This window comes from Argopecten irradians, chromosome 9, assembly GCF_041381155.1.
Source record: "Argopecten irradians isolate NY chromosome 9, Ai_NY, whole genome shotgun sequence".
Taxonomy (NCBI): domain Eukaryota; kingdom Metazoa; phylum Mollusca; class Bivalvia; order Pectinida; family Pectinidae; genus Argopecten; species Argopecten irradians.
The window spans coordinates 28,208,650-28,236,176 of NC_091142.1; the positions used below are offsets into that span (position 1 = coordinate 28,208,650).

Here is a 27,527-nt window from a genome sequence, read left to right on the forward strand (position 1 = left end):
AATGATGTCTAAACGACTATGAGGTGTCAATTAAGATCATATCAGATGACGTTCGCTTTAGCTCTCTCACATGCTGTAATATTATTGTCAGTAGAAAGGCTTTTTCGCCGAATTCAGTGATGAAAAAACACGTGTACATTTTCGGTATTTCGTTATAATGCTAGTTAAAAGTGTAGAAGGTATGCTTTTCTGTCATTGTTTTTATATTTTGTGAGAACATCCCAAATGCTTTCGTTAATAGACTGTCCATTTGCCATTAATACTAGCTGTATAAATGTTTTAATTATTTAACAATTACATCTTTAAAAGTAACGAATAAGGCTATATAATCATTTCTCCGTCCTTTGTATAATTATGTGATTGACATAACATAACTAATGATGTAATGTTCTTCTGTAGTAAAATATGTTGACAATAATACCGTAGTTTTATAACCTTTTTTTATATTTGAGCAAGTATTCGATATTTTATATCATTTTTATATCACTCATTGAAAAACTATACATTTTGATAAATAGAATGTAATTACATGACTTATTTCATCGCAAGTATGTGTTTTTATCATAACACTAGCAAATGATAACACTACATTAATTATATCCTATTTCTTTTAAAAATAAATATTGATTGGAAATGATATTAATATATTGTCGCCTATTGTGAAATAAAACTATAAAAAACGCAATGGCTCATTGATATCTATATCCTAATTTTCATGCGAAGATAAATACTATATAATGAGAAAATAAAAACAAATATTGTGAATATTTGTGAATTAATTTCTGAATTGTGTCTCTCATCATGCTCAATCTTATATTTTACTTAGTTCGTTTGTCATATCTGAAGGACATGAAATGAATTAATTGTTATCCGCCTGAATTGTATTCGTTCATTGGTTATCATGATCAATAAATAATCCCTCCTGTGCAGTGATTGTATACAATATAAATCCTTCTGTAATACTTCGCTTTTTCACATTCCATAGTTATGACAAATGAGATACATAGCTTATTTCCATAAGTTCACTGTTGGAGTGTAGTTTCTCTTTTCCTGTTATGTTTGCATGGACCATTAAAAATGCCATACTGCTGACGAATGGTATTTTTTCTCTATTAAAAATGAAATGTAAATATTGAGAAATTAGCACGATTCGTAATCGCAAGATTTCTTTCTTAAATGACAATATATTGTGTTGTCTCCGTAAAAAATACATCTGGTTTTTTTGTGTTTTTTTTTTTTTTGCATGGAAAATTATATTCAGAATTTGTCAGGGCTTTGTTTAATTATAAAGTTACTTTTGTTGTCTATTTGTTTTTATTTCTTGAATCTCTAGCATTTTCGCTTTGCCTTCATACATTTACTATTTTAGAATGTTGTTGTATTAAATCTCCAGCCCTTTTCTTCATTCTGATTACAATTTTAATCATTGATAAATATTCATATAAATAAAAAAAAGATAACCAACGACATATTTCACTTTTAAATAATTTAATAAAATAAGACTGATATTGTGATGCATGTTTTGAGTACAATGACAAGACAGCAACATTGTATAGCACCATATCAATAATCTCCAAACAAAAACACTTTCAACGGGAACATAAGCGGAATGATTTGATTGCGCACGCAACTTTGTGATTAATGTATATATATTAATATATAATACATATACCATATCTATATCAGAACTTCCCGTTTCCGGGTCAGGTCACGGTGAAACTGTGGAGTCTTTGACACATGCATCAAACATATATAGTATGAAGTTTCTATAACAAAAAACAATATACTGAGACATATAAACATAGTCCAAACATACAACTGAATCACAACATAATGTCTCACTTGTGTCTCTGTCACTTTTAAAGCCTTGCACCTCTCGACCGATGTCGGCCAGCCCAGCACACTGAACCCTAACTAGGGCTCAGCTGCGTCCTTTTGGGGCCAAAGGAACTTTATAATTTCCCGCTCGCGTCACAGAGTGGTCACATGGTACCACAAACACGTGAAGTCTATGAACACACACATTTTAAGTCATATTGGCTTGATACACACTGTTGGACACAACACGGGCAATCACTTTGGCATCGTTGCGTCCGAGCTAGCATCTCACAGGATTTCCGCAACTGCAGCCTAATTCACTAGGCGGTGGGACGCGAAGGGGCTCTGCATGGTTACCAAATGTACAACATTAATTGTTCATTTTATCAACCTCACGCCATTGGACCAGGAAAGTTCATGTTCATCATATGCACATTTGGCGAAAGATGTGATGTGTAGGCTTGTGAGGGCTGCATGTAGGTACAAGACGGTAAGGAAGGGTGCTGAGGGGGTGATGTTCGGATCCCGTAGCCATGGGAACCTGACGACAGATGACTTGAAGACTGTCTCAAGGCGCAGTCGCTGCTGGGACCAGAGAGACGACAAGCCTGCATCTGTGGACTGACGGCGTGGAGGTTAGATGATCCGACTGGCTGGAGGAGGCTGGAGGTGGTGGAGACAGGAAGGAAGGAGCTGGAGGATCCTCTGTTGACGGAGGTGTGGTGGGGGTAATACACCTGATCACTACTCATGCACTGACTGCCGTAGGACTTGGAGCTCACTCCGAGGTACTGACACTGGTTTGACGCCTGGTTTGAAGCACTATGCTGAGTGGGACTGGTAGTCTTGCTGAGGGATGGAGCGACAGGGGAGATACCCGATGAAGCCTTGCTGCCGATCTGACAAGATGGGAGTTCAGTTTCTGTTGTATCATTGTGGACATCGTCAGAGTGGTCTGAAACTGGGTCGTTTTCGTCCTCGGATTTGATGCGATTTGAAGAGTTCAGACTGGTGTTTCTGTCGCTCAGGTCATCGTCTGTTTTCATTTTCTTGGCAAAGTTGGATTCTGAAAGAGATAAAAATGTCTAATTAGCATATAAGTCATGTTAAAATGGCAGCATACTTTTTAAATAATCATATCAACACAACAATGCAAATTCTTCAGCAGTGACAAATTACTTTGACAGACAATTGACTTCACTCATGACATAAAATTAACGAAACGAACAGCCAATACAAATGTGACGTCACGAATAATCTTCTAAATGAACAGTGGGGAAGAACAGACTTTTCACTTGACGAGGTGTTAATGTTCGGGTCGGAGCCGAAGAAGAAGAATCCGGAATCACGCAGGCATTGAAGGCAATTTTCACACTTGTGCGTAAGATTAGATGTTGGCTGAGTATCATATGTCAAGCCTCTGTGGATCAATGGCCCGATACAATACTCACACGTGTCATTAAATTTTAATCTGTATTGACGAGCAAAAAGCCGTTATCGTGCATCATTGGCGGCTGACTTTTTAAAAGCATGTTCATGTTTTCTTTTCTTGTTTCTAACTCTTTTGCAAATAGAATTAAAGATTAGGTCTGAGGTTCTTGTTGTGTATTTTATTTATTTTAATCAAACAAATGAACTGTTATTCTGTGGGAGAACCGATTTTGTTTTCTTTTCTTTTAGCAAAGATTGTACAGATAAAAAATAATGATTTATCATCGATGTCATGTTGAGGGGAAATTGTTCCATGATATCAATGGAAAATATCGTAAAATTAAGAAAATTGAGGTTTAAAATCCAAATCTTTTCTCTGTGTGTTCTATTACTGTTAATTTCAAGACGGAACGTTTGCTTTAAGTGATGATATGTGGTCGGTTTTTATTCTATTTGCATTATTTGCCATTTATGTGTCTTCAGAACAAAAATAGCGTGAAAGGAAAAAACGCCTCGTGTTATACGAATCACTTTGTGCGCGGTACCTGACATGATTTTCCATCAAAATGACAGTCAAATTGCAATTTCCCAACGTAAGAAAACCCGCCAAATCTAGAGGCAGGAGCAGACGATAATTTGATTTAATTCGACAAACAACTGATCGCAGAAAAGGGAAATCCGGTGATGCCGACCGGCTTTAGCTATATACTGGCAGGTGTCGAAGAACGATTCCATTGGCTAATACAATTACTCTACCGAGAGGTGCGAAAACTTGCGATGATATTTCAGCAAAACTCTGGCTGATCTAATTAACTCCCTCCATCAATATTTAAAGGAAGAGAAGGTAATTTCATCAAGTCAGAAACGCGTACCAATTCTCTTTCCTCATCTCAGATCCGCTCCGACAAGGTGACGGAAGCAAATTCACTGAGGCTAAAAAACGCGTCCATTTTTGCAATAAAAGCGCAAAATCACTCCACGCGGGTGACTAGAGAAGTGACGACCGATCGGCCTTCTAGCAGATTTGGAGCGAGCAAGTGAGATCGACATCGCTAGACGATAGCTCCAAGCTTGACAGATAATTTAATATAGAAATGTGCCTGTTTTTGCGAGTTGAAAATTTAATGGAAGGTTTTTAGAAAAATCTATCTCTCACCTTTTCCTATGTCAGACACGCTTTCATCGTCTGCTGGTCGCTTCAGACTTAACCGATGGTCCCTGAAAAACAAGCAAAATCAATAGCGTTAGAAGATTTATAGGACTGGTACGGGGAAGGACACTGAATGCCGTCTTGCCATCCACGTGGTATTAACTTAATCAATTAAGGAAACCCTAAACAAATAGTCAGGAGTTGAAAACAATATCTGACAACAGCGGTCATTGGCGGTGGTTCGTATAGAAAACAAAAAAAATGATATTGAATTTCTTGATGATTTTTTTTCCTAGAAAAGGGTAGAATTTCTAGATTAAAAAATCAAAAGGGGAAAGTTAGAGAATGGGAAGATAGATTGCGATGAGTAGGTAAATAGTTACATGTTGTACCTTCGGCCCATTCCGTTGTCACGGAAACCCTTGGCGAATGGGTTGTTGTCGATTTTCAGTTGTGTGATCTGGAAAAAAAGGACAAAAAACATGTTAATCAAAACGATGTAAAATGATTTCTTAATTATACAATTAATTTATTAACTCGAATTTGTCTTTTGTGGTCAATAACAATAACCCTCCCAAAATAGATTTTTTTATTTATTTATTACAATGTCTTATTTTTCAAGGGGATGTGTTGCTGTGTGTTAAGATGATCATAAGACAAAACATGTGTCACTGTTGTGGAAACAGAAGTGATACATCCATTTTTTATTCTAATGATTCTCGTACCAGCGTTCTCATCAATGATTCAAAAGAAAGGGGACATTGACCAAATCACAGAGAGTCGAGTATTTCGTCCTGTTACGCCACAAGACCTGAAATGACCGTCTAGAACAGATGGGCGTAAGCCAATCTCCTGTCCACCTAGACCATAATGTACTCACACACCAAGAAACAACTACTAACATCACATCAGTAAGAGAGATAGAGTTTCTTAGTCTAAATTGATATTGATCCGGTCCGGATATTGCCTTATCCGATTCTATTGTTTAGATAGAATTGACTGTTTCCCCTCAGGTCTGGGTGGCTCGAGAATGGGATGGAAGACGTATACGTTTACCATGCGGGAGAGACTTGCTCTCTGATTATTAATAGATATCGAATCTGACTTTGAAATGTTTAGCATCTGTTTGATTACCGACTGTATAATTACATGTAATTATTTATGGCTGAGAGCTGGCACCTTAAACCTCAGATGGGTCGAATACTATTGTCAAAGATTCGCCGTCTGATATTGGGTATCAGCGCGTCTGTTGTAAAATTGGTTGTTCTTTCCTTGATATCTTTACCCACATAAAGCTCTTTTAATGACTATTTTTATAATTCATATTTTACACAATAATTTTGAAATTTTCATTCAAAAAAATCTGGTTAATCATTAATTCCATTCTTATAACAATTTCACATTTAAATTAAAACAAAATTATGTACATGAATTTCTTTATTTGAAAATTTCAGTTTTTACAAAAATTGTATTTTATTAATTTTTCATAACATAATAATTTGACGAATTCATTTTGTTACAATTTTTTCAATATTGTATCCCTATAAAATCCCTTCAGTAACTAAATTTCCTTTTTCCAAATTTTATATTTCGGTGTCAATAAAACAGAGAAATTATATATATATATATATATATATAAACAATAATTACCTGTTCGTTTTGGTAGGCAGTGACTGCAATAAAACAGGTCTCGTCAAAAGCGTATGTGTTGAAGGAGTTCCATCGCATGGTAAAGATGTCGTTGGCCTGCACAACATGAATTCGGGACTGGTACTTGTGCATGGAGTTCAGGATAATCTACAAAACAAAACGGAACATAATCATTTTAAATAAAATAATATTGAAATGTATAGGAAAATACGGAATTTATAAATTCATAACACGATATGAAAATCATGAAAATATTTATTCTTTGATGAGATTATGATAAATATAAATATTTTTCCGAAAAAAAAAATTCTTACGTGTTTTACTTACAGGATTTTTCTGTGTATTTTATAAAATGCTATAGAAATTTCTTATGTATTTTCAAACTTTTACAGAAGTTCTTGCACGAATTTCACTTAAGCTAAAATTTTATTTAACAAAAATAAATCATAATTCAGGTAAATGCGACACGGAAGTCAATTTTTATTTTCTTATCAACCGAAATAGATGTATATTTATTGTGTCATTTTTATGTGAATTCACGCAAAACCCTGTTATCGGCAACTCGATTTCCTTTTGTTGTTAATTAAAGCTGGTGTGTTCCTTTTTATGTAATCAAATTGTTGATTATTCCGCGGAAAAGAGCTTTAAAAAGAACATTCAAGTCACAACTTGGTTTGGTATATGTCGTTCACGCAGGCACTATTAGGAAGTTTATAGTGTGCCTGTAAAATCTTGTGAATAATAGATGGATTTGGTACATTGAGATTCGGGTCTAATCGTGTAGGACAACGTTATTCGGTGTGTTCGATTGGGGTACAAACATTATTCATGATTGACGCGGCGAATTCGTGAATGATTATGTTTTTCATACCTATTTGCGTCAAAATCACCAAAAAACTAATTAATCTTGTAGAGACAGTGAGACAGAGCCACGCGATACTAAAGCTCGTAAATACATCTCGGTTTCATTGTCTTTCCAAAGTGAAAAGCTAACATAGAAATTACACAAAAGAAACAAGTAATGTCTAACGTTTAAAAGTACGACAAATGATTAAAGGAAGCTAAGTGTTCACTTAAAATAGAACGGAATGATGTTTTAAAATAACAAAAATTAAAATCAGCTTCGTTATAAGTTTTATGAGAAGTAGATTTAATTCGAGATTTACAACGGTAGGAATAGTACAACATCCCGAATGGAAACATCAAAGTGGGATTAGAATAATAAAATAAACTGCTACTTTTTAATTAGGAAACTGTCTGATTCTAACAAACATACCCTCATATTCTACGCGAGGCGTATAAAATGTTCGTGGGGGATTCCCCTTTGTTTATTCTTGTTTTACGTTAGATAATAAAATATAATTATTTTTCCGGAATTGTAACATATGTCCACGTTGAAAATTATTGTTTTATTTCTGGTTCCGTTTTTATCGGAGAATCTCTGTACCATTACCGGCGATAATGGTTCTACATGTGTAACCATGTTCACAACAAACATTAAATTGACCCGATACTGATCGTGACGACAGCCTCTATCTCGTTCACTATAATGTACAAAACATGATGCCCTCAAGAAAATCAGATAGTCACCAATTGTCACAAATCGCTGAAGATAATGGCACGATTTCTTCAGATTTATTAGATAACGAGAGAAATGAAAAACTATTGTAATTGACATGGCGTAAAATTCGACAGGGTGTAGTAGATATTGACCACGGGCAATAGTCGTGTAACAGGATTTCATGTTAACTTTGATACATGGAACATCGGGTCACGTGGAAACGAAATTATAATCAACAAATAATCATCTCTTTCTGTATATTTTAACGAATTGAGCAAATATAGCATAAATTTTCCGTTTGTATGGCTATCGACTTATGTTTTGACTTTGCAGCGTGCTTCGTTTGTTAAAGTAGATATGTCTGTGAATCGTCTATCCTTTAGTGTCCTACAATTGCTTGCAAATTAAAATTTCGCTGTTATGAAAATTGATCTGAATTGGAAACGATCTTTACTCGACTTGATGGATGTTGCAAGATATTAATCTTTCATCTTGTTTCAAATACAAATAATAAAGCAGACCTCATGAAATACCCCATTACCAATGCATAAGTAGCACCACCAGAGCGTCTGCACTTTTTGGTGCCGGTGGTGGGATAAAATACACTTAGTAATTTTCCATTAATTGCCATTATATTTTTACATGTAAAATTGGAAAACTTTGCAATGATATTGGCGACGTATTTTGTGACTTTAAAAGTCAGACTATTGACAGACAACATTTACAAATGAGTTATTTAAACATCCCCCCTGCCTTTCAGCAGCTCGGCACGCGGATAGACTCTCTCCCAGGGGAGGGAATTTCTATTAAGACCAAACTGTTGGTTTGACGCACGGGATAATTACAACACGAAGAGGCATACGCGCATTGTTTAGGACGAATTCGGAAGAAGGGCAAAAACATGGATAAACATATAGGAATTAGAAAAATAAAGATAAATCCTAAATAGTGATTTAAAATCTTTGAAATATATCTTACATTACTGTAACTTTTTTTCATTTTTTCTTCAACTTTAAATAATTAAAAAAACATTGTTGAACGTTTTAATTTTCGGAAATCCTTTAAAGTTATAAAATGTTGAACAAATTTACAACACTGTATCCGGTAATGTCTGCCTGTCGTTTTTATCTATTAGAACATGAAATTTGTGCATCTATCGATTCGCGTAAAAGATACCGAAATGACAAACCGAAACTTACAACGATAATTGAAATACATAAAATATAGATAAATATCATTTCCCATAACCATTAGGAGTCCCTCTGTGCTTATTCTATATGCTAAATAGCAGAGCTGATGTACCAGCTAAGTTTTAATCTCATATTAACGTCTTAACAGTGCATGCATAATTTCCAAGTATTCAATCTATAGCGTCTATTAAATTATTTCAACCTAATTTCAAAGGAGTCGTATCTAGCATTAAAATAGGACGTTTTATGTGAGCGCGTTTGTTTGTGCGGGCTGTTTCCGAGCTTACGACCTGCAGCATGCGTGATCGCTTTCTGACAAGTCACAGAGTAATGTGAAAAGACTCGTGTTTAGACCGGCTATATTAACTAGAAAGCCTCGGAAAAAGAGATATTTTTTACTTCTACAAATTACCACCGGCACGTGAGATAGATATTAACCAAACTAGTGAAATATGGCAAAATTGAAAGATTTTAACGTTACTTTGGACGCCGGGGAGTGTAGAAACGCAAGTGAAGAGAGGCGAAACCAGAGGAAAGCGCCTATTGGGCTTCAGAAGGGGGAGGTTCGAGATGTCCCTAATATGGCGCGGCACGAGATACTGGTCGAGGATCCGTGTTTCGTGTACACAAATGTTCAGGCTATTTATTAAGCAGGTCCATGATATCTCCCAAGCGTATGCTCCGCGCCGTATTAAGGTGCCTCGGTTTGTGACAAAGCCTTGGCCATTTTATTCACAATGTCCGACCGACCACGTTTAGAAGAAAAACTTGATATATTGCTCGTAAAAATGACCCTTTATCGGTCCTATTCTAGCTTTTTCTCAATGATATATATGTAGACCGACTGATATCGCCGAAGATCTATTGTATTTGTTCAGTCTTACTGACTGTATACCGGTATTTAATAAACAAACGACTTCGCCGATATTAACATCTTTGGCAATATTTCAGATTTTGGCGCTTGCTCAGCAATAACCGGCCTAGGTTCGCGACAAAAGTGATAACATTACGCCACCTATAAACCGGAAGGTGAATTTGTGATGAAGCACGCATGGAAATATCTTTCAAAACTATAAACCCTTATTGCTAATATGTTTTATGCATGACAACAACAGCAGCAAAAATAAAAGGTCGTAAAAACAATTACTTACATGTCCATTTTGATCAAGGTTGTTGTTGGTCAATTTGAGTTTGTGAAAGTTCAGTGGCTGCTTCATCCAATGAGAACCGGAAGCGGGTGAATCTGGGTGGATGTATAATCTCCCGGGCATGTGTGGTTCGGCCTTTCCGGTTACCACCCATTCCGAGTTGTGGTACTTGTAACGACAGTCATCAACAGGAACAATATCCACCAAAAGGATGTACTTTGAGTGGGGGTCAAGGCCTTCCAAAGAGACCTTCAGAGTGGGAAACATGCGCCTGAAAAATAAATAAATAAATAAACTATATTTTCAAGTCAATTTCTAAATGGATAAAATTGCAATCTTTATTTTATTTTGAAATGATGCTTATTAAGCAAATTGCATTTTGTGGGTTTTTTTATTTTAGAAAATGGCAGAGGCACTTTAAAAAAAAAACTTAATTGGTGCATTTCAATCATTATGAAATCAAAATATGGCACAATAACAAGTGTCGGATAAAGTCGCTCTCGTGGTTGTTTTTTTTTTTTTTTGTATGTTGTAACTGATAAGTGTGAAATATGTCTATATAGATTTCTGATCTACAGAGGAAAATATGTTCACTAATGGATAGGCGACAAATGGGGAGATAAGGAAGTTCTATATTCGTCACCTTGTGTGAGAAATGAACTTTGTCAGAAATCTCTCTCCAAACCTACTACCTACAACGTGTTAAAATTCGCTCATTTCTCCCACCGTCTGTCAACAGACGGCGTTAACGTGCGGCAATAGACACCTTACAATAAAACAGGATTTTAAGTGTTTCTTATTCTAAAGATAGCGACTGTCGTTCTGTTGTTTTAAGAAAGCGAGATCTAGTCAAGCAATAAACACTTTGTACAGTGGATTTAATTGTCTGTCGGCAACTTTAAAGGCTTGTTATTTTTCTAAACGTTTCGTCGGATTTTTACAAATAAAGTTGAAGTGTAGTGTTTTCAGTGTTTGTTTTGACAATTTTTAAGTGTTTCCTTGTTTAAAGTGCCACTTTAAACACTAACGTTCATATCTCATATGTATCGCGCCATTCTATTTCCTGGAGGCCTGTCGGTAAAATCAGACAGGAAAGGCGACAATTTTTCTGTATAGAAGAAAGGTATTGATACATGTTATTGTGTAATAATCCGCGAGGTGGCGACAGGGTAGCGACGCCCCGTCAATTAGCAGGAAACACGCGCGCCTAAAATTATAAATCTACTTTTTTGGTATAATTATCAAGTCATTACTTTACTTTAAGAATTATATAATAAAATATACTGGATTCATTGTATTTTGGCAAATATATAGTTGTTTGGTTACAGAAAAAATCCAAATAAAACAATTCGAAAAATATCTTTGAAATTATTTTGCATTATAAAATAAAAGAACAATTTTTTTTCAATTTTAGTTATTGCAATTTATATCAATAAATTAATGAACACATCTTTAAGCTTCAAAAAGTATTATTAACCCAACTACTCAATGGAACTCAAATATATAACAACAAAAATATAAAGAACTTTTACTGAAAGCATAACAAAATATTTTCTTACTAATATTCCAAAGTAATTGTAAAGTAACGAAATTTCCAATTATTTATTCACAAATGATAAGAGTGGTTTCAAAATAGAGTACATTTGTATCCATTTGAATTATGTGAAAAGTGATGAAATGTTATTCCGATAATTGTTAAACTTGTTTTCAAACTGTTGCGCGGTACCTTTGAAGCGAAACACAAAAATGTCGCGTTTCTGGTTGGTTGGTAATTGGGAACAAGTTTTCTGTTGTACCATACAATAGGATGTGCCTAATTATGGAATTAACATTATCAACTAACAAGCGATTTTGGACACCTTTTTACAAGAATGACTCGGCGGGGTGTCGAAAATTAGTCAGAGGTGGAGATAGGTAAATGGACACAATACCACAGCCCCTGAGGAATAACCGTTCGCCGGAAGGCTGAAATTGTTCCGACTTATCGATTCAAGTTTCAATCACCCATAGACAAAGATCGAAACAGATGTTACTAGCGAGGTAAACTTCCCCACCATGTATCCTCGTTAATTAGGGTTAGAACTCGCCACGGGGTTAACACCTATATTTTCAACACTCTTTACTTTCGGCAACATTTTGGTGAAAACTAAACTAGACCTGAAAAGAACCGGGTGCTGAATTCCCCAGGACTAATTCCGGATAATGAGCGAAGCACGCGCGCTTTCGTCACCAAGTTTCTCCAACTTTGAAATGATTAAGAATACTTTTCAATTAGAAATAAAATATTTTAAGAAAAACCTATATTATATGGTGTCTTATGATAAATGTTTTATGTAATTTAAAATTTACGAAAATTATAATACTGAGATAAATTTATATATATTTAAATCCTTTCGCCATAACAGAAGAAAATTTTCCGGTCCAATCATTTCTTACATAGTCTTGCTGATTGTTTGTAGTCTTATAACACGTTACGGCTAAACGTTAATGAACTTAACTCCGGAATGTAAATTGGTGCGATTCAATTAGAACAGGAAGGTAACAGGTCAAAACGTATCAAATAAACATATCACAGTAAATTCTAGAAGAAAACATTTATCGAATACGCCATTCCAGAAGAAAATTCTGTCCTACAAAAGCTGTTGATTTTAATACTGTCTTTGGCATAAAACTGTGAATGTAAACAATCAACACCTTTCCCGCCAAAGGTGTGCACTTGCCACGTCCAGTAGACCTGTCGTCTGCTCGACAACCCCTCCCTTCAATGAGGTAATCATTACGTTCTTTCTTTTCTTTAAAAACAAATTCTCTACGGACAAATTGTACAATACCAGTAAGCAGGTGTTTGTTTGCAGGATTTTCTAGCCCTTTTCTACCAAATATGTACCCAAAACCCTTAAAATAAACATTACCTATGCGATCCGGTTAATTCGACTCGGTATATTTTAGTTGAGGTGTCCGTTAGTAAATAAAATCGGTAACACCTAAAAGAAACCACGTGAACCCTTTCTACAGAACAGCTGTACTTTTATAATTATATTCCCTTAAAATGTTTGAAGATAGTGCACATAAATTGTTCTAAAGATATTTGATTTATTCGGCAATTAAACACCTTTTTAAAATCCTTAATTATCGCGACAGAAATTATTGCTTTAACCGGTTTCATTTTTTTCCTTCAATATTTTTAACATTAGTGATATCTCTTGTAGCTATTGATTAAAGAACAAAGTACGCACTCGTTACTTCATACGCTACTGATTTTAATTATATCAGTGAGGTCTAATTAAGGAATATATTTTAGTTTTCCGAGAAAAGAATTAAACTTACTAACCTCAAATTATAGCGATTTTGTGTAAAATAATAATTTAATATTGTATAATTTTCATGAAAAGTTCAAGCTAGAAATTATTTATCATTTCTGTTTTTAATATTTTCGGACTCTAAAATTCCTTCCAAATTATTCTAAGCTGTGATTGCAGTGTTTTCATTGAGACAATAGAAACTTTGTTAGTAAGAAGTGTTATAATATCTGACATGGCACAAACGATTGAAACATAACTTTCCCACGTTCGATATAATCCGTGTTTTATTTCCAGGAAAAGTACTTAATTAATATAGCGCTTAATATAATAAGGAAGTGCATTGTATAATAGTGGTCAGTCCCAAACTGACCGATATCCACCAGACGTTAATCCGAGACTATTGTTTATAGCGACACCTATCGTGAGAAAGCGTACACGGGTACCTTTTTGCGGATCAGTTATGAAACGACACTTAATGGGGTACTTTCAAACACAGCAGTTTGGGGACAATTTTGTATTGTTCACGGATTAACAGTTTAACAAATCATTTAAGGAAACGTGATGACATTTTCGGATATCGTGGGAAAATACCTGTTACGTTCACAGAATGTTTTCACCTCTTAAGCACATCAAACATATACCGAAAAATATATACAGTGTAGGAGTTACTATTTTATCTTTAAATCAATTTAGATTATGTTTCTAATTTCATTGTTTATTTTTCCGTAAATTGCGATGATCGATTTGTTAATTAATATGACTTTTTACCTTCCTGTCTTTGTTATAATCATCTCTGTACCGATGCTGTGAAACTTGGACCAAAGGTCGCTGTTTTCCAGGTTGATTTTGATGTTCTTGTCTGTGGCGTCTCCCTGGCCCGGCCCCCCGAGCATACGTTTGTGGTCCACATGCGATGACAAGGGTGGGTATCCTCCAAACTGTTGACTCTGGCCTGCAAAAAAAAATAGAAATAATTTATTTACAACATAAAGCAATATACTCCCCTTAAAAGCGGAATTAAAATTTTGAGTTTAATAAAGTTGACCAAATGTCTATGGCATGTTCAATGGTTGACACACGTGCGCTATCAATTGTCACACGCGTCTGGGACACGAAGACGTGTGCGCCGAGAGCGCGTGCGAGTTTTCTTGTTATGTTATTATCTGATGCTATTATAAGATATTACTGCAAATACAGACATCATTGTTTATTTCAAGAGATACCAATTAATTTTAGCGCCATCAGAAGAGCGTTGCGAAAGTGTGTTGCGAATTGTTGCGAAAGAAAACCCATACAAAATTATTATCCAGTAGTTGAATAAATTATTCTCTTTCTCAACTATTTTCTTCTTGCGATTGTGGTGAAATTCATAGTAATTTTTAGAAAATAGAAATAAGTTTCATTTACTTGATTACATAATGAAATAACTGTTATAAAGGAAATTGCAATTTAAAGCGACTTATTGTATGTAAGGATGCGAATTCTAGTTACACACGACAATAGATGTCTGGGTTGTTAAATTAAAAAAAAAATGTATATTAATAAAAACCATAGACAGTCGAAATTATTTAATGTGTTTGGAAAGAAACACAAAAAATATAAGCATAACGTTAGGGCGTAAAACCTATTCATCTGCAAATACTCATTTAAAAATTATAATTTACATAAATAAGACAATACTGTATAAATAGCTTAAAATTTGACTGTTAAATAACGGAATAGAGTTAAAACGATAGTAGAAGATAGTGGTAAATGAACAAAATAGCAAAAGTTTTCTTGGAGTTCGTTGATGGTAAAATTTTAAACAGATAAGTGGGAGGATTGTCTGTACTTGGCACTTAATTTGTGAATATGACAATATTTGTATCGCCTTATCATTTGGAGGTGACAACCGCAGAAATGACCGCATGTGGTCAGTGTCTTGACCATTAGGGGTCGATAACAAATTAACAATTTATGCTGTGAAAATAAGAAAGAAATAACATAACACTTTCTTGTCGAAATAAAAAATATTTTAAAATTGTTCGATAATGGACAAATCTGTACTAGCTGTCTTTTCAACTGTAAAATATATTGTATGAAAAATAATTATTTTTTGTATTTATAACGGAACATTAACTATATTGTGTCATGTTTCTTATTCAAATGTAAATTCTGTTTGTGGTAAATAGTATTCGAGTGTTAAATATTTATCTTATTTCAAGAGCACTATTGAAATGTGTAGTCACAGTAATTGTCAACAATATTTAATTTTAAAATAAGTGTAATAGTACCCATAAATATAAGGATGAAAAACATATATCATTCTGTAATTAATTAATCTGTTATCATATATTATATAGTATTATATTTCTACAATATTTACAAATCATACATATTTGAATTTTTCACGGCAAATGTGCCGAAACAATGATAAAGCTTCAAGCCTAAAGATATCAATTTTATACAGCCTAAACATGTATTTTTTTAATTCGCTCATCGCATCTACATTTGAATTTGATTTGTCGATTTAAAAGAAATACAAAATATGTTTTTATAATCATTTCCTCGTCCGAAATTTGTGGTATTTCAAGAAAATAGACAATGATTATTATATATCGGAAAAAATACATAATATTGACTTACCTTGGAGTCCCATAGGGTCGTGAGCTGGATGGACGGGGAATCCGAAAGAGAAAGCCTGTGGGGAGGGCATGAGCCCGTGTCCGAGGGGAAAGGCCCTGGCCCTCTGTGTGATAATATCCTCCTCGTACATCCCCGAGGGTACAGATGTGGAAGGGGTGGGGTAGTGATTTCCCTGTAACAGTAACATATCCTCCGATAAATATCACCCGGGAAAATATCGTCAATACTGGGTACTCTGTATCGTCAAACACTTGCTGGAGAAAATATTATCAACACTGGTTAAGAGAGTCGTATAATTCTTCAACACTGCTCAGAAAGTTTAAGTTTAGGAGATGTTAACACTTGCTGTGTGAAGTCACCAATGAATTCAGATTCTGTCCCCGTGGCCTTAATAAGCTCCCAAAATTTCACATGACAGGTTGTAATTTTCACAAGTGATGCGTTGAGTAGAGCGATGTCCCTATTACAACGGTGTTCACCCAGCCGTGAAATTGGGATAGCCAACTGCCAATCAAATTACGGTCAACTCGAAAGGTAAAATTAGGCAACCGGTAATATGTGTGATCATAAGTGTGTGGTAGAAAGACTCCACGTGACCGTAATTAAGCAAGGGGGGCGTGGCCAAGGTCCACCCGACACGTACCCGTATTGGGTTGGAAGGTTGGCCCGCCTACCGCGTGACAACTTGAGCACCTAGCGTGGCCAGATCGAGTAAAGATGTACAAGAAATTACTACACAAACTACCTACTCTAGTTAGAAACTGATTTACGATCCACTTTTAAATTCTAGCTATAAATTTTCTGCAAACAAGTGTAAAAGTTTGAAATGCATAGAAACACGATTCGCTCTTAAATAAAACGGAAAACAAATAAAGGGAAAACGACGTGTTAACTTATAGATACATATGCTATCACTGATAACAAAGTTATAAAATATCGAAAATGTAAATCAAACTTATACTTTTCTTCTTCTAATTTGATGAATAATTAAAATAATTACCTTTTTATGTAAATGTAGCTGGTGAAATACACACGTTGGTCCGTCAGACAGCTGAGACTTAAAAGCTTGGTAATCCCAGGAAGCTGAAGTAGCAGTTTCAACACTCGGGCCGATCCAGGTGTGAAACTTTGTGGGGCTAGAGACGCAGAAATTTACAAATTTGTATTACAGCTTTTACTGGTAAACCCGTGGACCATTGAATGATGCTATCGGTATTGGGGATCTCGGTGCCAATGTTTCAGATGATAAGACACATCAGTCTCTGTCCCGCCTCTTCGCCATAACAAGTCAGTGATGTTTCATTTACATTAGCTCCGCCCACTACCAATACACGGCGCCTGAACTGATACAGCGCCGAAAAAAATGTCGTTAAAACGAACGGCTTCCTTCAGCACCGACTGCTGCATTAAGATTTATTGAACACCGTTTTTGTCTTGTAGTTAAATTTATAAAACGTAGAGAAATGGAAATTGGTTGTAACGTCGAGTACGGCTTGTGTAAATTTGGTGTAACTACATTCTCCTAGCTCCATGCCTGATGTACATTATCACTGGTAAATACGAACGCTGAAAGTTTAGAAAATCGAGTAAAATACACAGAACAAGCACTCTCTGTGATATTAAGATATAAAACTATATCTTATAACTCTTTATGTTTGTTGATTCAAAATAAAATACTATCATCTACATCTAGACATCATAAAATATCATCATTACAATTATTTCTTCAGACTTTTGGGCCTGTTCGCTCAATTGTTTATTTTATCTTAATTTATCAAACAGGGTTCTTTAAAAATATTCATAACGTTTGTCAAAAAGTAACTATGGCCATCTTAATGGAAAGAGAATGAAAAAGTCAGTATTCAACAGATATCAAATTTATTTTATAAATGAAGGTTTATTTTGAAAACGGGATTCACTTGACAATAACTTCCTTATTATTAATTTTAAATATTAAAATAGACTATGTTATGGACAGTGTGAGAACTCCGTGTAAAGGTGATGGGAGATAGCGCCAGAGCTAAGGAAGCTGGACCGATTTTACTGGTCCTCGCCGAGATCGATACAGACCGCCTCTGTTCTGTCAATAATACCACGATAGCTGAGAAAATCGGACACCATGTATGCTCCGGTTTATCAACAAAATAACAATGATTCGATACAGCTGATTTTTATCTCTTATTTTGAGTACTTAGACGATAAACAAATTCCAGATACGATAGGAATTCATTTTTTTACGACGCTATTTAAAACTAGAAATCTCAAACGGTAAATATTGTAATGCGAATATGATCGACATAAAGTAGAAAATATTGTAAAATATTGCTATAAAAGATAGTTTGCGTATTCTTGCTAGCATGGACTAGAATAAAATTATCAAAGTGGAAACACTAGTACTTCATATTCAATCTTGATTATCCCGCAATTGTAGAGTTTCTAAATATTCAAGGACATGTTTTTTAGTGTTTTCCTTAATTAAAACTTATTAATTCTCCTTGGCCCACTTTCGAGCGCGTGAATTTCGCCACACATACATGATATTTAGGATAAATCTTTACTAATTGTCTCATTCCTACACATCGCCTGTTACGATGCTATAGGGGCAATTTTGTCGGCAAAATTAGAAAATTAGTATTTTTTTGTCTTTCTCCCGTATTTTCTTCAATTGTTTCCATGAACAAATCTGTCCTTATCACCATTGTCTGAACAATGACTTCAAAATCAGAGGCAATTCTTGTTTTTTTTTTTTTTTTTTTTTGAATTGCTGACCGATATTGTAGTAGTTTATTTTATGTTGGTTTTTTTTCTCGAAAAAAATAAGGAAAATAATGGAGAGAAAAAAATTCCGCTGAAAACAGCGTCACGGTTCATTAAAGTTATCTAGCTTGGGTCTTCTCCTCAAGATTTCATGGCTCATTAAACATGATTCTGTTGGAATGATCACCCACTTGACTCGCTTGGGTTATCTCCTCGAACTTTCACGGATGATTGGGCACACCGCGCTTAGCTTGGGTCCTCTCCTCGGTATAACGGTAATCGATGGCGATACTAGCTTGGGTTTTCGCCTCAGTATTTCACAGGTGACTGAACATAGGTAGGAATCTTCAACACGATGTTTACACAATCCTGAACTTTCCCTCACCCATTTCCCCTTGATGTACCGATGATTTTTTTTTATTTAATCGGAAGATTTGATTGGTTATTTGAAAATAGGTCACGGCTTCCTTGCTTCAAAATAACAAGATTGGAACCAATACACATTTCTTTGGGAAGGATGATTATTTCATTATTATATTTACAAGTCATTTACCTGATTTAAAATTGAACAGCTACAATTAGAAGAACAAGAAGAAAATACAAAAGAAAATACTAGATAACGAAGATTTTTAAAAAAATCCTATATATCGTGAATGTTCGTCCTTTGTCATTATGATTTTAATAGTTGAATAGATAGACAAACAAAGGACACAACAAATCAGGACACTGTATATAACTTCACTTCGAAAATTTGACTTTATGTTTATTCGTTCTTTTGGATGGACATACCTCTTTATTTGTTGTTTCAATTTATAAGCGATACGTTGTTTATATTCATTTTTTATAAATTAGAAACAAATCCGTTTCTTTATTTGACCAATTGAAATATGCCTTTCTCTGTTCCCATGAATATGCTCGGGTTGTAGGAAATAGAAACCATCGTAGTTCATAAGCATCTTTATTGAATGATGTTCTAATTTTGTTCAATCTGAAGTAACAGTTTCAATATCTATTTCGAATACACATGGATTCCGTTGTTTGAATTGCACAGCTTGGGTTTTCTCCTCATATCGTTATGGCTCGTTAAACACGGTCACGGTGAGATGATTACTCGCTTGGGTTATCTCCTCCATATTCTCTACGGATGAGTGACTCACGGCGTCTCGCTTGGGGTATCTCCTCATCGTTTTACGGATGACTAACCCCGCCGTGCAGCGCTTGGACTATCTCCTCAATGCAACGGTACCTGTACCGCTTGGGTTCTCTCCTCAAAATTTCACGGGTGACTGAACAAGAACAAGAATCCTCCCCAGCGATACACATAATGTTGATCAAACAAGTGAGAATTCTTCTGGTTTTTTCTTTGATTTCCTAAAAAATTTGACAAAAGAATCAAAGCCTTTGTTTGTTAGTCTAATCAAATAAAAAAAAAATTCAATGTTTGAATTTTATGATATCTACATTATTTGCTAATAACTCTTTTTTTAATCATAAATATTTCATTAATTGCTATTTCAAAATGTCAAGAATTTAATGAAAAAATGATGATGATGATATGATGATGATGATGATGAAGATGATGATATCCCGATGATGATGATGAAGATGATGATGAAGATGATGATGATGAAGATGATGATGATGATGATGATGAAGATGATGATATCCCGATGATGATGATGATGATGATGATGATGATGATGATGATGATGATGATGATGATGATGATGATGATGATGATGATGATGATGATGATGATGATGATGATGATGATGATGATGATGATGATGAAGATGATGATATCCCGATGATGATGATGATGATGATGATGATGATGAAGATGATGATATCCCGATGATGGATGATGATGAATCCCGATGAATGTTGTCATGCCATTAGGTTGAACATCCAAATCAAACGTAAAACCATTGAGAACTGGTCCCTATCTTTCTCTGTACCACAGATAGTTGTGATATATGACTGTTTTACTCTGTGGTTTGTCGTAACTTGTGAGAAGGATTTAAATCCTTCCTAATTACACACTCGTCTCAATTTCACTTACTTTTAGTAAAATATAATTATGTGTTTATTTCATTTTGATCTCTTGGGATATTTATTTTCTAAATTCAATCATAAATTAATCACAGTCCACCAGACATTTCTTTCACCCGAGGATTGACGTGGTCCAGGTCGTGCTGGCCAGATTGAATTCCATGTACTTTTGAAGAAATCGAATAAGATGAATTTCTAATTCGACTTACTATATGGTTAACGTATATAGGAGATTGGACATAAGTATTCGGTAGCGTCATATTTCTATTATATATTTCATACATTTTGACAAATTTTCAAGTTACTCTGCTAATTTTGTTTCGATCTAATTAAAATATATTATCTACTCCGTGAGATTACTCAAACTACTGAACATCGAATTTAGATTAGATTGGATTTTGTTTTTAACCAGATTTTCTTGAAATTGCATAAATTTGCAGAAAGCTCATTGCTCTTATTTTGGGTTTGTTGGAAATTTTTCTCCTTTGTTTGCATTTCTTTCATGAAATTCACGATGATATGTAACAGACTTTTAGCTTGAAATGAGGTGAAAATCAAAACACATAATAACGATGATTGTAATTGTGAAACGGAGTGGCTACTATTGTAGTAGCTTGTGGCTATATAATCGAATATTGGAAATTCCCGGGGTTTAGTTTTCTTCTCATGATCAGGAAGCTCTATTAACCGTTTAAAACGATCTTGATATATGTGGAATTCATTGTGTATATATACATATTTCATTTAAATAATACTATGTACTGTTTATTTCCAATGTCTTAATTAGAACGAATATATACTATGCTCTCCGCCGCTTAATATTATCTGTCTACACATCTTTACAGCTAATTATTGCAGCTGTGTCATAGCCTATTGGATCACAATTTCACTTCTCTTTCACAAACTTCCATGCTTTTTTTTGTTGGCGATCGCCGACATTAACTTATATGTCACTACCGTAAACAACGTATAAGGATGACAAGCAGGATTTTATCAACCCTTACACTGTAAATCGGGTCCGTGAGAAAAACTTTAAAAGAAAATGCCCAAATTTTATCAACTGACCACGGGTCACTTACACGCGTTAACACGGACATTTTTATTGGTGAGCTAAATGGAATCACTTTAACTGAAGTCATAAAAAGTATTTTAAATCTTGACCATGAATTGACGGGTAGTTTTCGGTAAGTTGGAGAGCTCGACCGACAATATGACGACCAATGGGCCTCTACAAAGGGAACAATCCTAAAAGGTATTATTGGCCTGTAAAAGTCAGTGTAAATCTATCGATCTTGGTATAATGGATATTTAAAGCCGGTACAACAAACGGAACGCACCCACAAAATTAATGAAATCTCTGATGTATGTATAGTGCTCTGTACATTTGCACCGTAATGCCAAGGTCGTGAAACAATGTTTGGATCTTAGGATCAAAACATACCTAGCCCTTGAAATATCCCAATCATACCGAAGGGGCCTTCACGTGGTCAACATCATGGACGTCACGTGGTGAAGTTAACTTTACGTATTTTATAAATTCCACAAAATTAAGGCATCATTTTGCAGCAATGGCCAAAATAAGACAAAAAGAATTTAATGTATGCAAATCTATTTTTATTTTCGTGTCAAATTATCACATTTCAGACAGTAACAATAATATACAAATGATACATCAGATACAAAAGTGCCCGCGGTGTTCCAGTGGTCTAAAGCTCCCGCCATTTTACCATATTAAATTAAATCAAATTATTTTATTTACATATCCAACACGTGATAATTAATAACACTACAAAACATACATGTATAACACTATAGAGTGCTTTCAGCCACAATTGACTTATTAGGTATATTTAAACTTAACTTAACCATTTACCCTCCACCTACTGGATGCTAGTTCGACGACAGTAGCCAAGTAATGACCGTTGGGCGGTGGTTGTATTCCGAGTACCCAGTCTTTCATCCGCCTCTCAATACCGCAGCTTCCTCAAATGCCATTGACTGTTGGGTCCTTACCCTATTGAAACAGACTCGTTTATCTATCTAAAAAAGAAAAGAAATTCACATTAGGTTGTACTTAGACATCAGCCTCATCAACGTCAGTATATTATGGCTTACTTGAGACTTATTGTATCATCAATGGTGACTACGAATAGGCAGGTCTAGAAGGTATCGGTTATTAGAAATGTAAATCTTAACATATATTATATATTTATATATATATTGTATTACATATGTGTGTTTGAAGCAATGTTCAGTATACATGATGTTGTATATATGTTGTGTGAAGAAATGTTAAGTATGGTCCATACAGAAATATCGCAGTTCAACCTATAAAATAACCCATATTGATTAGGAGCAGAGAAAGACAGACATATGCTATCAAATGGAGCAACAGAGAAAATAATTGTATTGCAATCACAGCATTTACTCTGAAATAAAAAAAATATGTTTTCTAATTACAGTTAGAGTTAGGTTTGGATAGAGCTATATCTGGCCTTGACTTGGAAGAGGCTGTCGATAAAATGTCACCATTGATGGTATTAGGGAAAGCAGGTTTGCCTTTTAAAAAAATAAGCACTCGTGCAACTTGTGAATCATAGAAAAATTAACTTCTTTTGGTGAAATAGGGAATAATGCAGACATTGAAAAGTAATAACTGAAATTATCGGACAGAATGGAAGAAATGGAGAAATGGAGAACACGTGCAGTACGAGATGAACGCGAATTACTAGCTACACAAACACACATAAAAATCCCAGGAGATAAATATGGGACAGAGGGAAAACGCGTGTAAATTCCGAAACTTGGCAAAAATAACAGATGAGCACAGCGCTAATGAATGGTCACATGACGAAAAGCATAGCTTGTTTTCCCCCATTAAAAAGAATGATATACATTGGTATGTTTTAGTTTTGAGTAAAAAAAGAAAACAACTAAATAATCAGGCGACATAAGAGGAGTATAGCATAAATAAAGGAAAAATATATACATTTTGTCTTTGTTGTACAAGGCGCTATATATAGTTCTTGGAAGTACATATATTGGGTAAAATCCCGGCAAAAATAAAATTTCTTTTCACTAATCAAAGATAATTAACTCGGTGTATGTATTTGGTGTTAATCTCCACGATTTCCGTCGCGTGTGAGAGTAAAAATGTCACTTGTTGTAGGTTAGTAGGTCAGAAGTCTGAGGAAAAGCAAACAAATTATTGTAATTAATTAGCAACGAGTTTTACTTAATCAACTTAATATTAGCAAGGAGTGGTGGTCAACAGTAATTGAGAGGTAGTGGTCAAACTGGCACCTAGTGGTCAGTCTGGTCGAATTGCTATCAACACATCCGACAGTCCGGTTTGATAATAATCCTGACTAGTCAGCCACATAATTAAATTACGATAGACAAGTATAACTATCGTATCCTACTTGTTTAAAGTGGAGCACTACGGTTCGTGTGTTTCCTAATTATCTTTGATATGATTAATTCGATTGTTTCGCGGGCGACAGTCGCCAGATTTAATGTACAGGTAGACAAGTCCCGCCGTCCGGATTAAAAAATCCTATTACCCATTTGAATATCATAATCGTCAATAACTATAAGTTCCGGGCGGAAACTTTGATGTGTCCGGAAAGCTAGACAGAACGGAATCTGCCGTTGCTAACTTAAAATCCCGAGTACAACTCCGTGTTTTAACAGTTTAACTTATGATTGTACGAAAATTGATCTGTTAAATATAAAAACAAACCTGATCGTGTTTATGGAACAAACATTTTTTGAGGATTTATTTGATGATGTCCGTTTCCGTGTTAACAACTGGCACCTGCTCAGGTTACCGATAACAATACGTTAATCTACTATTCAATATTAAACATATTATACAAATTAGGAATAATAGACTATATGAACATCTAACGAATGATTAGGACGAAATTTGTGCTTGTGTATGAAAGAAACCAATCGAATAATGATCCAAAAACAAGTTTCCGTATTTCTACAAGTACACAAAATTACGAATACAATAATTTCATGATTTTGTTGATTATATTATCCAACAACTCGTGTTTATTGTCTGCAGCGTCGATGTAACATGTACTGCCCGTGCAGTAAATCTTTAAAAGATGATACTCAACATTTGAACAATAACTGTTGTTTAAAAATTAGTGTATATGCCTTTTTTGCATTTTTTTTTCGGGAAGCAATTAATTTGTTTTTTAATAATTTTATCTTGAAGTAAAATAAGGAAATAAATGGAAAAAAATAATGATTTAAAGTAAAAAAAAACCTTTTTGAAGCGAAGAAAATACTAATTCTTCTGTTAATGTTGTTTTTTTTAATAATTTATCACGATTCATCTAGAAAAGTCATTACTGAACATTTTTTTAAGAAAAGAGGGAGGATATCTAAAAAAAAAAGATTTAAATACGTTTCATTAAAAGGCGGGAATGGTGTTGATCGGGGTTGGTAGTAAATGATTTTGTGTGAGTCTGTGGTACTAGGGACTTTAGTTTTATTACACGTATCAAAAATAAAATTGATTCACGGATGCATGTTGTTTTGATTTAAATTAATAAATAATGGTATTCAACAAGATTAAGAATATCAAAGTAATAAACTGTTCAGACGCTTTAACAGCTACTGTAGCCGTGATGTGATAATTTTACAGTACACGTGCACACACGTGACCAAACCTCAATGCACGTGTCGACTGAAACCAGGCCGGATGCAGAGACACGGAAAACACGTGCAGCGTCTGAACACGTCAAACTTTATCACATGTTAATATGTCACAAACAGCATGGAAACAAGGATTTGACATGATGCGTCTCGGAATGGTAATGCACGTGCTGCAAATATCACCTGTTGATCTGACCAGATATGGACGCGCAAAATGTTAAATATCATCAACACTAGTAAGTGGTGTTAGGTTAGTGCCTCGTTCGGTACATATAAACCCGTAACAGTACAGGAAGTATGACATGCCGATTTACCTCCAATCACGTGCACTTTTGTTTTATGCGTAAATTACTGATAATCTAATTAAGACAATATAGCGAGGTGTGAGAGTGTTAACATGCTTTTCTGTACGCCGATCCAGAAGATGTATGTATATATAGGATACATAGAGACTAGTGACTGCCATCTTTAACGTCAATCTGTGCTGCTTAAGTACACTCGTATACATTTACCGTCATATTAAAGTCAGACTAAACATAGTCGATGACCTTTGGTAACGATGTCACTAAGATTTCCCGACTAAAAAGACTTTTTATTGGTAGTGAGTAAGAAGTAGATAAATGCTTGACTTCCCCTTTGATATGTCAATTTTGAATAGTATGAGAATTCAGGATCTGCACCTCTGCAGAAAACTCATCGACCTTCGACCAGAAGGGACTGTCCTGTGTGGTTTCAAACTCACGTTTCAAAGTCAGAAGAATCAAATGGTTGATACATGTAGTGAAAATCCAGACTCCTTAACTACTTGAAAATGAGAATTATACATAGGATAGGATAGTGTTTGGAGTATCGGAAAATACCCCCCCCCCCCCCCCCCAAAGAAAAACAAAGTTAATGACAGGGAGGACATTTTCCTTGGGCGGTTAAAAATACAGGCGGATTGGTGTAGGTTGCCAGAGTTGCGCGACACGGGTGCATCTTGAGATTGGATATCGGTGGAATTTGTGGCTGGATATAAGTAGAATTTGTGGCTGGATATGAGTAGAATTTGAGGCTGGATATGAGTAGAATTTGTGGCTGGGTATGAGTAGATTTTTTATGGTTAGATTTGGATGGATAGATTATTTGAGTGGACACGGTGGATTTTGTGGTAGGATATGGGTAGATTTTGTGGCTGGTATGGGTAGATTTTATGGTAGTATATGGGTAGGTTTTGTGGTAGGATATGGGTAGGTTTTGTGGTTGGATATGTGTAGATTTTGTGGCTGGATATGGGTAGATTTTGTGGCTGGATATGGGTAGATTTTGTGGTAGGATATGGGTAGATTTTGCGGTAGGATATGGGTAGATTTTGTGGTAGGATATGGGTAGATTTGTGCGGCTGGAAATGGGTAGATTTTGTGGCTGGATATAGGTAGATTTTGTGGTAGGATATGGGTAGATTTGTGTGGCTGGATATGGGTAGATTTTGTGGTAGGATATGGGTAGATTTATGTGGCAGAATATGGGTAGATTTGTGTGATAGGATATGGGTAGATTTTGTGGTAGGATATGTGTAGATTTGTGTGGCTGGATATAGGTAGATTTTGTGGTAGGACATGGGTAGATTTTGTGGTAAAATATGGGTAGGTTTTGTGGTAGGATATGGGTAGATTTTGTGGTAGGAAATGAGTCGATTTTATGGTAGGACATGGGTAGATTTTGTGGTAGGATATGGGTAGATTTTGTGGTAGGATATGGGTAGATTTTGTGGTAGGTAAGATATGGGTAGATTTTGTGGTAGGATATGGGTAGATTTTGTGGTAGGATATGGGTAGATTTTGTGGTAAGATATGGGTAGATTTTGTGGCTGGATATGGGTAGGTTTTGTGGTAGGATATGGATAGATTTGTGTGGTAGGATATGGGTAGATTTGTGTGGTTGGATATGAGTAGACTTTGAGCTTTGAAAGAGGTTGGATTTGCCATAGAATATGGTATTTTGAAGTCGGTAATACTTTAAAAAAGATGCAGCATTGGCGACACTGTCATATAAGCGATGGTAATTTTATTGCTAACCCCAGATCGCAATCTATAAAACTCTATATTTCTAATCACTTCCCTTATTTTAAAACACGCCGTTAAATTGACGCCTAAACGTGTTTGGTGCAACAATAACGGCGACCTATCACTG

General features: G+C 35.1%; 1 protein-coding gene across 3 annotated transcripts; it reads right to left on the bottom strand.

Annotated features, from left to right (window-relative positions):
- Nucleotides 1–1,471: 1,471 nt before the first annotated feature.
- On the bottom strand, nucleotides 1,472–17,098 carry LOC138331955 (T-box protein 2-like). Of its 3 annotated transcripts, XM_069279853.1 has the most exons (8): nucleotides 16,876–17,098; nucleotides 15,876–16,047; nucleotides 14,019–14,202; nucleotides 9,952–10,219; nucleotides 6,050–6,196; nucleotides 4,783–4,859; nucleotides 4,406–4,467; nucleotides 1,472–2,884 (listed from the first exon to the last, which is right to left on the bottom strand). In XM_069279853.1, the coding sequence occupies exons 2-8, from the start codon at nucleotides 16,003–16,005 to the stop codon at nucleotides 2,211–2,213; spliced, it is 1,542 nt and encodes a 513-aa protein (XP_069135954.1). In that variant the 5' UTR covers nucleotides 16,006–16,047; nucleotides 16,876–17,098; the 3' UTR covers nucleotides 1,472–2,210. The 3 variants fall into 3 exon arrangements, with proteins under 3 accessions (XP_069135954.1, XP_069135952.1, XP_069135953.1); XM_069279851.1 differs by lacking the exon at nucleotides 16,876–17,098 and having other exon boundaries at nucleotides 15,876–16,299; XM_069279852.1 differs by lacking the exon at nucleotides 16,876–17,098 and having other exon boundaries at nucleotides 4,792–4,859; nucleotides 15,876–16,298.
- Between the last annotated feature and the right edge of the window lie 10,429 nt (nucleotides 17,099–27,527).